This window comes from Acanthisitta chloris, unplaced genomic scaffold, assembly GCF_000695815.1.
Source record: "Acanthisitta chloris isolate BGI_N310 unplaced genomic scaffold, ASM69581v1 scaffold5015, whole genome shotgun sequence".
Lineage (NCBI taxonomy): Eukaryota > Metazoa > Chordata > Aves > Passeriformes > Acanthisittidae > Acanthisitta > Acanthisitta chloris.
In genome coordinates, this window is record NW_008671949.1 from 33,915 (window position 1) to 45,360 (window position 11,446).

The 11,446-nt window shown below is 37.4% G+C and overlaps 1 protein-coding gene across 1 annotated transcript in view; it reads right to left on the bottom strand.

The window, feature by feature from the left end:
• Window positions 1-3,266: 3,266 nt before the first annotated feature.
• The window catches only part of NAA35 (N(alpha)-acetyltransferase 35, NatC auxiliary subunit), a 26,936-nt gene continuing 18,756 nt past the window's right edge, over window positions 3,267-11,446 (bottom strand). The window contains exons 16-22 of the mRNA XM_009074300.1: window positions 10,415-10,593; window positions 8,496-8,632; window positions 7,302-7,369; window positions 6,955-7,095; window positions 5,205-5,327; window positions 4,067-4,147; window positions 3,267-3,385 (exon numbers count right to left, since the gene is read on the bottom strand). Of these exons, the coding sequence (XP_009072548.1) occupies window positions 3,326-3,385; window positions 4,067-4,147; window positions 5,205-5,327; window positions 6,955-7,095; window positions 7,302-7,369; window positions 8,496-8,632; window positions 10,415-10,593 (789 nt within the window). The 3' untranslated portion in view covers window positions 3,267-3,325. The remainder of the gene's footprint in view (window positions 3,386-4,066; window positions 4,148-5,204; window positions 5,328-6,954; window positions 7,096-7,301; window positions 7,370-8,495; window positions 8,633-10,414; window positions 10,594-11,446) is intronic.

An 11,446-nucleotide genomic window follows, 5' to 3' on the forward strand; every position in this document is an offset into this window, starting at 1 on the left:
AAAGGAGGTTCATGATGCGACTTAGTCACCTCTTCATCTAAGTGCAGCAAAGTGACCTAAGAACATTTTGATTATCCTATGAAGGCTTGAAAAAGGGCCCAGATGAAGCAGTATTTTCTAGTGAAGTTTTAGTACTGTTTCAGTGTGGGGGGAAAAGTAATCTTAAATCTCTGGAGGCTTGTTTCAAAGCAGCTTGACCTCTGCAATGACTTTCTCCTTCCTATTGATTATAAAATTGAAATCAGCTAGCAATACATGCAGTAACTTTGAAGTTGGCTAACTTGTATACTCATACTACAGCAACAGTATGTGTGGATTGGTGGTAGATGAGAGTCCTTTGCCAAGGATGGATCACTCCCCTGAGTAATGCACAGTAGAGGAATCTCCACCTTAGTTCTAAGAATTTAACAGGTGCTAAGTTACTGTGACAAAACATGGGAAAGTCCATGCTGCAGTCTACCCTTGTGCCTAATGTGGCACCTTTTCACTGCAACTTGGAGAAACTCAGAAAGCACTACTGTAGTCCCCAGATACTGTGCAGAATGACAGTTACCCAGGCTTTCCTGATGAGATTTCTGGCTTATACTGTAAGTAGGCTGAAACACAGATGTGTTCTTAGCTTTTAGGTTGCAAAAAAAGGATTCTGACAATAATGCTTTCTCATTAAGAGGTTAGCCAGGAAGATTTTTTCTAAAAACTTTGTTGGGACTCTTGTTCACAAGATCAGTACTACAGTGTGGTTCAGTTACCATTAACTTGCACAAGTTTAGTGGCAACTCATTAACTTTTTCTGACAGAAGCCATCTGAAATGGTGTTCTACAACTACCCTTTGCTTCACCCAGCCACTATCTTCTGCTGAAACATAGGAAGGTAAATGCTTGCCTTGTAGAACAGCGATCATCTCAACTGTTCAACTTGACTAATCTCCCCTGCTGGACTTTTGAAGGATGTAAACCAGAGTATGCATTTACCAGACATGGTGGTGTCTCTGCCAGGTGACACTGTTGTTTTAACTCCTTTTGTGGTGTGGCATTGCTCAGTGTACTAGTTTACAACCCCTGTACCTTAAGATGTCTAAATATGCGAGTGGAAGGTTGGCTCTGCTGTGTATGACAAGAGTATTAGTTGCCATAAAGTGAAGGTCAGAGCTCAAGTCAAATGGTGCCTATTAACCTGAACACAAACACTGACAGACTTGCCACATGTAACTGGAAATCTTGTGAGAAAAACAGTAACTTCTATTACTGAGTTCTTAGTTACTCTGTTTCTCACCACTTAAGTCAGACTTAACTGGTCTGGGCTACTACAGTCAACACAGTAGGGAAAACAATACTTCTAAGCAGGAGAGAAGAGGTATGAGCATCAGTTCTGACAAGTATTGGGAAACATGTTTTTGGGTTTTTTTTTAAAAAAATGTTTTAGCTCCAAAATGCTTACCCATATTCTGGGTTTAAATATTTACCCATCCTTTGAGAATTTTCCTACGACTTAATCTATAAACGATTACACAGCTGAGATAAAGTTGATCAGGAATAGTGATTGCTAAGAGCATATATTCTAACAGTGAAAAATATACAGTGAAACACTGTATTCAGGTTGAATGAATGGCTTTACACCATGATCAAATTAAAAATCCCAAAGAAAGAAACAAACAACAACAATTAATATACTGCCAGAGAATTCTTTTAAAACTAATTGCCTTGGCTATGCTCCAGGAATCTAACCAGGGTGATAGGTTTCTAGTAGGTAAGGGGCCTGTATGCCTACTGTATAGCATATTAGAATTTAAAGACCTTTAGTTGAACAAAATGAGATTCATTTGGAACCGTGGTGTACATAGTGCTGTCTCTCACTAAAGTTTTTTGTTGTGTGAGGCATTAGTTGTTTGCTGTAATCATCTTGGTGTTAATACTTAGCTTTGATTTTTTAAAATCTACATTAATCCATTTTAAGCATTTTAAAATAAAAATAATCTCTAGTGTGTATGCACCTTACTCTGTACAGTTCATCTACTTCTAATTTTAATGACAATGGGAAAATTGATTATTGCTGTTTGCTTAGTTCCATAAATGATGTGGAACTTGGGTTCTCTATTACTTGCTGCTTGCTTTGGAGAAATACCACAGGTTGTCCTTGCTCTACTGTACACCACAATGAAGAACTGTCCTGTCAAGCAAAGTCAGGCCTGGAGGATTTGCTGGTATGGCCTAGGTATGACTTCACCTTCAGCAGGGTTTATCAAAGAGCTAGTCAGCTTTCTAAACTACTTTTCCCCCTCTTAGCAGGAGGCTGCTCAACACAACAGCTTATCATCTCTTACTATTTCACATCTGGAAGCACAGGAGGCAGTACTATTCCATGAAGGAAAGCCTGGGTTTGGGGCTTCTATTTTGGAGAAGTCACTGCTGAACACAGTAAGATCTGGCAGCCACACTGCAGTCAAAAGGGGAGAACAAAGGTCATGCAAGAGCTGACTGAGCAATGTGACAATCAGGGATCCCTCCTCTTGCAATGGCAAAGCAACAATAGGATTGAAAGAAAGTGGCAGAATACTTATATTCCTTGGTGTTTGGTGCTATTGCTGGTGACTGTTTGAATGTTTACTGTGCAGATTTCTCAGTAACATGAGAATAAAGACAACAGAACAAACTCCAGCTGGGAGTCACTCACTCCTTTCTCACTGTCTTGAAATGCTTTTCCTTTATTTGCCACAAAACGCCTCCTAGAAAATTGACCTCAGTGAAACAAAACCAGCTCGCTGAATACAGAGCGATAGGAGCTAAATGACTAGTTTCCATCTGCTCTTACTTTCCTATAAATTGTTTTAGCTTGCAGGACATGGCAAAATAAAAAAGAACCCACTCTCTTTACTTGCAAAATGAGCAATTTTCATACAATTTAGGTGAAAATACAGAACCTCATAATCTCTCCAAATTACTTTGTTCAATGCAGAATTTCAGTAGCTTAGCTGTGCCCATCAGACATGCATGGTTTTTATTCAACCCCAATGCCACCATTTTCTGTCAGAATGCATAAATAGCAATGATTTATAACTACATCTGTAATAAGACCAATTAAGGTACAACATTCTTTAAGAATACAGTTGATTAAGGTCAGTTTCACACATAAACCCATTAACGTTTATAAAAACTACTTTAAAACAGCAGTTATCATTCAGAACATGTAGAAGCTGCAGACCACAGATATTCCATGTAACAGTACTTTTATTCTGGAGGTCCCCTGCAGTGTGAGTGCGGCACTAGGTATTCCCTCCTACAGCTGGTATCTGCTACACAGGTATCCTAACAATAAATCTCTTGCCCTTCAAACAAGCTTCACAACTGGAAAGTATTTATGAGGGGAGAAGTCAAATTCTGGAGGAACCTAGGAAGAAAAGGTTTGAAACATTACACAGCAGTACTACTGCATTTAATACTCATAATGAGAATACCCTGCAGGCAGGCCAAAAATTTTCAATAGCAAAAGATTGAAAAACATAATCCTAGCTCTTTCAAATGATTATCTGAAAAGTATTCCAACCCACTTCTGGATACATTATTATCCACAAAGTCGTAGAATGCTGGAGAGCCTCTTCAGTGTGTTCATTTGTCCTCCTGTGCCTCACCTTTGGCAGGAAGCCTGGAGACTCTCTTCCCTCTGACCTGTGCAGCACCTGCTCACCCTGACAGTCAGCACTCTCCTGATTTTTTTCATACAAGCTGCCGATACACTTCTACCAAATCCTTGTTCCTGCTCTTGCGGAGTATTCATATTTGTCTACATAATCCCACATGCATTTCCCAATTTTTTTTCTCAAAACATTTAGAAATCAGAGTTTTCCATAGCTACAACAAACAATTTCCAAGGGGAATATGAATCAAGTTACTTTCCCTATTCTTTAAAAAGTCTTAAGACTGCTTGAATCTGCTCATTTGGATCTAAGAGATCTGTGCTGGCTTTGCACAGAATCACAGAATCATTCAGGTTGGAAAGACCTCCAAGATCATCGTGTCCAACCTCAATGTACATAATACTACACATTCAATTCAGCTGGCATTTCCTTACCTTAGAGTCCTTCTTGTGGCCTCCTGCCAGCAGCTTCATGACCACAATATTGGGTTTTGCAACTTTGAGAATTCGATTGACCTGAACAGAAAACAGCAAGAACTTTTCAAGTGAAAGCTTATGACCTCAAAATGATTTCAAAGATAAATACTCTTAATACAGCAGTTCTCTTACAGGATCAGTTTAACAGAGATCAGACTGTTCTGGATTTGCCTTTAAGTGTAACAGCTGGAGTAATTAAATTTAATGAAGGGTGCATTTATTTTAATAGTCACTTCTTAAAAACTCAACACTGCTTTAACATTTCTTAAACGTGGAAACTATGGCAAGTTCTGACACACAAATAAATGTGTAGGCAGACTCTAGGCATCTATCTTCAGTACTGTGACATGATGAGAAGGGAAACTCAAGTATCACACTGGTGGCTTTTCGCATGGAAGTGCTCTGGATGTGTTCGAAACTACCTCAACTATCTTGGTTAGTCTCAGTCAGACACATCATGTGTGAGTACCACCAGGATCCAGAGATTAGGAAGATACTCCTAAATTCTCAGGAGGACCTAATCCTGTAACTACTCTTAACCTGCTCAGATGTGACAGAATAAGCATCCTTCTTGCTCTAAAATACAGTCACAGACACTTCAAAATTTATGCTATGGACAAAGAATGAAAAAACACTCCGTGTTTACAGCCCAATGCTCAGAAAACTGCCTCAGGAAACACTTGCCAGACTCAATCCTCTTTTCATTCCAATGACATTCAAACCTATTTTTCCCACCTCTCAGGCGTCCATCTGAATTACTAGATTCCAGGTAAGTGAGCCAGGCATGTGTCACCTTCTTGTTAAAACTGCTATGCTTTCAGAACAGGGCTAGAACGCAACACACAAGAAGGAAGTAAGTTGCTGTCCAGCATCTAAGATCCTCAGCAGGGAGAGGCTTTGGGACAGTGAGCACAACCTTGATTATGTCATCTGATGTATGCAAGCAGACCACTGTATAAGATTCCAGCACTCTCTTCTGTCCACTCCTTAATCAAAGCACTCATTTTGGCTCAGGATTTCGACAAAGCACATTTTGGATCTCGAGCAGATCCAGCTGACAATAAACATTTATTCTTTCCCAGTATGTCAGTCTTACCTCATTGTCTGGATTCGGAATATTCTCAAGAATTATTTTAGCTTGCTGGTAGTGTTTGCTAGCTGCCATGTAGAGATCTGATGACTGAGGAGGTGGGCTGTACTTGTTTAAATCAGACATTTCCTAGAGTGTTATATAAATTAAGTATGTATTAAAATCAGTAGGCAACAAGTTGTATTTTATCACGTTAAATAAAAACCCGAATCACTATATTCAAGAAAAGAGCTATGTCAACTCTATTATTTTAAGAATAAAAATTGAGGTTGAAAACATTTATTTAAAATGGCAAAACCCAAGCAGTGCTGACTAGTTACATAGTGCTGAATAGTTACTTTATAATGCCACAAAAATGCAAGTAAATGCTCGTATTCTTAATAAAACAAACTCCCTCTTGAACTGCTTGTCCTTAATTTGCTTTAACAGCGCCATACAGCAGAGTGTGAAATTACAGAAAAAAACCCAAACTCTTATTTTTCTCCTATTATATTTACTCAAATGAAGGTTACAGCAAGAGAAGTGCTGAAACTGTTCAAAACTTGATTTTATATAATTCTGATTCTTCCAACTTTTTTGGGTTTTCTGATTAGGGATAAAAGCTCCAAAACCTTCAGTGACAATGAAGAAGCCATGATGGTTCGTTTCCACTAGAGCTGTTCATAACATTAAACTAGGGAGAGTGACTGGCATACAAAAGAGCACTCTTTCAGCTCAGACCAACCCCACAAGCAAGCAGAGGCTAATAACCAGCTGGGTGAGCAGCAAGGTCACTGCGAACACCGAATTGAATAGAAGCCAACTACAAATCAGACAAGCCTCATATGGGAGTATACAAGCAGGAGTATGAACATCAGATCAAGGAAGGTTATCATCCTATACTCAGTATTTGTGTTGTATTATCTGTCATGCTGCATCCAGGTCTTGGTCCACTCAGTTCAAGAAAGAGGCCAAGATGTGGAGGTGGCTGGGGGCCCAGAGCATGTGAGCTACAAGGAGAGGTCAGTGGACCTGGATTTTTGCAGTTAGACAAGAAGGATGCTAACAGAGAATCTGCCTACAACTACTTGAAAGGCAGTTACAAAGTTGTCAGGAGGCAAAGGCTCCTTGTTAATAATGGCAGACAATATAACATCAGAGGCTACAGGTTGTGGCTTGGGTAATTAAGACTGGGCATTAGGAAAAAAGGAGAACAGTGCAGACCTCAAGCAGGTTATCAAATTACTAATAGACCAGAAAAAAGCTAACTGGATCAGGTTAACGGAAGAGGTCAGAAAATCTCAAACCTTTGATTTCTTCAGATGTGGCTAGACAAAAACACAGCTAATGTGATCTATAATGCTGCTTCAAAGAGGAGACTGGATGAGACAAGCCTCTCCTGGTCCCTTCCAACCAACATGCAAAATTACTTTTAATTTTCCTGTCTATTTACTGCACTAATAAAATTGTGCTGCAAAAAACAGCCAATAGATTTCCAAGAGATTTTATTTTCACACAAACCAACACAAGTATCTCAAACTGCCACATCACACCACTTTTTAAACTGCTAAGCATCTAAGTTTAGTAAGAATTCAAAGCACTATATCTTCAATATATCTTGCACAGAACTAAAGCTAGAACTCGTTGCCATTTTGACTTAGCTTCAATATGACCTTTGAGACATTAAAGGTTGTTTTTATAATTACAACATCATCTAAAGCAGATGAAAACATGACTTGCAGAAGCATGAGCAGCACCACATTCTAAGACTACTCACTTTGAACTGCAGATAGTGCACTGGGGGTGGTGTTATGACACTGTTGAATGGAGCAAACCTGTGCTCATATCGAACTTGTTCACTATCCAGTTCAAACTTAGGTTTTCTTACTTTGCCATCCATGTCAAATGCGATCATTGTCTTAAAAAGGAAAGGATAAATACAGTGAAAAGTTCTGCTTTATGTCATATTTTGCTGTGAACAAGATCAAAATTACGATTTAGCTATAACTGGAAGGACAGAAAAACAGCAGAGAATTTACCATAACAGATTATAAACCTGACCCTAATTTCCAGCCCCCTTAAAACCAAATAAGGCTTGCAATGAAACAAACAGAACACAGTTACCTTGTACATCCCAGCACACATATTTTGGTATGCTTGACTCATGGTAATCTCTCTGCTGAGAGGGCGAACTGCAAATTTTACACAAAAAATGTATTTTTTAATTCAATGTAAGTACATATATTAATTTCAGATCAAAACAGTTCTTATGGATGTCCAGAAAGTGACAAAACTCAATTATATTTTAAAATAATGAAGAAAACTGAAGCATGCAAAGCACAGACATGTATTTCTGCTCACCTGGCTCCTGATTATACAAAACACCTCAAGACATTTAAGAGTTGCATGAACATCATTCTGCTGTCAATGAAATAAACTGGTCCAGACAGTCAATGGTATCTGCGTGACACTACACAGCATTGAACAACAGCCTAGAGCTTACAGTCTGTACTTGAGAGGCTTGTTTTCTTAGTTCATGGACTTTTTTTAGTCTTCTAAGAGTAAAAGGTTAAAGCATTTTTTCACCCTAGTAACAAAGGCTTCTATCCAGGTAATATTCTTCTAAGTTTCCCTTTACCCTCCAGTGTTCAACTAGTGCCAAACTGCCCAACATTTGGAACTTTTTTTAAAAGTATAAAGTCCAGTAATAATTTTCTGAATTTCTAGAGACAAGGGAATTAAGTGGATATGATCCTGAGCTGTTCATATCCATTGTTTGTTCCCCTTGAAAAGAAGGCAAGGAAGAGAATGGGCAAATTAAGATGTAAATGTAAATATAAGATGTAAAATGTAAATGTAAAATTAAGAAACATGCTCAAAGACCTTCTAAAGCCAAATAGAAATTACAGAAATAGAGTGAAAGTTTAGTGCTTGAATCTAGCTACAATCACAAAAAGCGTTAATTCTGCAGAAATTACAGACTGTAGAAAGGTAGTACTTTTCAAAGGTAACAACAGCTCTAGAACTGTTAATTACATTTCACTCAATCCTACATAGAAGTGGTGAACCTGTGAATATAAAGGAGTCTGGGTTTTCTGAAAGACCTATATAAAAGTAAGTAAATAAACAAATAAATAGGAAATTCTTATGCAACAACCGACTTTTTAACTAAAAATGTTTTACACTCAGCCTTCATAAACTTTAGGACATCTTTCCTACCAGTATTGGTGTTGACTCTGTAAATTTTGAATTTTAATGCTACACAGTTGCATCAAAGAGAAAAAAAAAAGCCTTGAGTTACACTCTACACCTAGGTACCTTTCTTCTTTTTTTTTGTTTTCTTACTACTACGGCCTTTCTGTTGTTCCTCCATTATTCTCTCCTCTGCCATCTGAGAGCTGTCAGCACGGCTCAGTGTTGACATCAACCAGGCATAGAGGAACTCTGACAGATACCTACAGTGAAAACAATAGGTAGCTGTTAGATACTGCAGTACAGAATGTATTCACGATGCACACAGCCCCACCGACTGCCAAGTCATTTACTCAAAGAACTAGTAGTGAAGGACAACTTTTATGTTTGTTTTGCATGGCTGAAATCAACAGATCAGTCTATGCTCTAGTCTGGATTGTTTCTTTTTTTCTTTTAAACAATCTTTACAGATTCAACTACAGATCAAGGTATGCAAGTCTCTTATATGTTTACTAAGCGAAGTCTAACCTTATTATTTCAAACCCCATATACGATAAAACTTCTATAGAACTCTTCATTCCCCCGGTAAATGAAGTATTTTTAAAAAGTTATGTCAGTATCTTTTCTGCCTTTTTTATGAATTATTTTTTCAAGAAACAAGAGTATTTCTGATTTGCTTCAAGTGTTAAAAAGCCATGAATTATAAAATAAAGGGGTCAAGATCACAGAAACACAACATCCATATGCAATTCTTTCAGATTTAAGAGATATCTTCAAGAGCAATTTCTTAGTAAGTGGAAGTAGGCCCAAAAAATACCTTGACTGACTTCAAATCAAAAGGAATAAAGAAAAACGGAGTAGAAATTACAGGCTTGGAGCCCAATGAAAAATAAATAAGGCTTCATAAGAAATCATATTTCAGAAGAAAAATTACTCAGAAATTTGAGTTCCATTTGTACATTTCCAATCAGAAATTTCTTTTTTAATTCACTTACACTAAGGAGAGAAACCAGTTGACATGACCATTCCAACTAAGAGTGATTCTATTAAGGTGGCAGGGGAAAATTCAGACAGGTAAAAAAAATATTGTCTTACAGAAAATCTGGTATTACTTATTGAGGTATTACTTAGAGAATATTGCCATCTTCTGGAAGCTATCTGGAATATTAATTTTTTCACTTAATCCGTTACTAAAACAACACAGAAACATAGCAAGATGCACTGAAGTTCAAGTCATTTGAACTGGTGTAATCTCTCAGTAAGAAGGATTGCAGCTTGCCTAATAAGAGTCTTCTGGTAGCTTTCCAGACAAAAAAGGTACAAAAAGGAGAAACCCAAATCCCACCAAAACCAACACACCAAAGTACACAAGCACTTTAACAGAGGAAGGCTCATCATCAGATTTTTAATGCTGATTCATAAACGAACCATTTAAAAATTAAAATAATTTATCTTTTGGACCAAGCCATCAACTATGAAAACTAATTAATGTGAATGGAAGCGGAAAAATGAAAGTATTTTTTCTTCGTATAGTGCAACAGTTTTCACTAAAGGCAGATGTCTCTTCAAATATACTCACAGAATAAGACGTTAATTTTAGCTATCCAGCTTTCCAATTATAGCCAAAACTTAAAACTCTGGAGAGCTTCTCAAAAATTACTAGAGACCAACAAGACTATTGACCTTGGTACTACAAAGACTGAAAAGAATAAAGGGAATTGCTTTCCTCTTGCATGCTCTTGTCTGTCAAGATCAGCATATTTTTCATTCATTGTCACTAGACGACACTGTTTAAAAAAGCTGAATAGAGAATGAATTACTATTTCAGGGAAAAAAAAGTACACTATTTAGTAAGTCTAGAAAAGAGACCAAAAGATTTTTTTTTTCCCCACTTCTAATATCATGATTAGGTAAACCAAATCTAGTGTTGAGCAACCTTGAGATTATAAAATCATCCTTGAAGTTCCCTCTCCTTCAAATGTTTGCAATTATAGCTCTGTGGGATCATCCCTGCTCTAACAGGTGTCAATAAAGCATCTTCTTACCAATATATGTAGTAATATTCATGCATACTGTAAAGTTCCAACTCAAAGCCACTGAGAAGATACTGTATCATAATACGAAGGTTGTGGTATAGGACCCATGTGCCCAAGCAAGCCAAATGTTGCCTTTGTGGTTCCTGCTTCAGTAACATACTATGAAGTGCTGCATCTACTTTCTCTGCCTGTTGAAAAAACCACAGCAAAGTAACAGACAAGGGAGGAAGAACATTTGACTGAAAACAGCACACAAATTCTGACAGAAATGAAATCTTAACAAAATTTGAATACAAACTGGGTGAGAAAAGTTATGCTCCAGATTACAAAACAGAATTATGTTTTTGCAGATATTGACACTTCTATAGTACAGAAGTGTCAGAAAACTGGAAAGTTATTCACAAAAGTAAGTTCTGCTGTACAGACTAAAAATATTCTATACAGTAATACAGAAAGAACATTAGGTATTTTAAACTTAGAATTTTTAAAAGTACTCATATATAGATTGTTAACAGAATCCATTACATGCTGTTGTTCATTTTCTATATTGGCAATAATCACTTCTCTTTTTTTTTTTAAACCTAGCTGCATTGAAAAATTACATTTCTAAGCTTAACGTGCAAGAAACACAGTGTGTCCCACCAGAGTGACTCAAATATTTCTAAGACCAATTTAGTCTTAGCAAGTAATTGTACAGAAGACATGAAGTCTCCAACAGCTGGAATATCATCAGTAATCCTGAGCTAAACAATTTGTATCAGCTGCTACAAAACGAAAAAACAGTGACTCAGTGGCAGTACTGCAACAAACTCAATCAAACCATCTTGAGGAAAGCTGGAGCAACAAAAACTCTCCCCAGCTCAAACTTTCTCAATTGTTCTGAGCATGCGCATCTGGGGAAATATTTTATTTCATGTCTCTAGCTGCTGAAGAAACACATTTCCAGCAAGAGGAAATACACTTTTTCCTCTCATCTCTCCTTCCCCATTCTTGAGAAATGTCCAAAATCAGTTGGAGCACATATTTTACAAGAGTTATTTT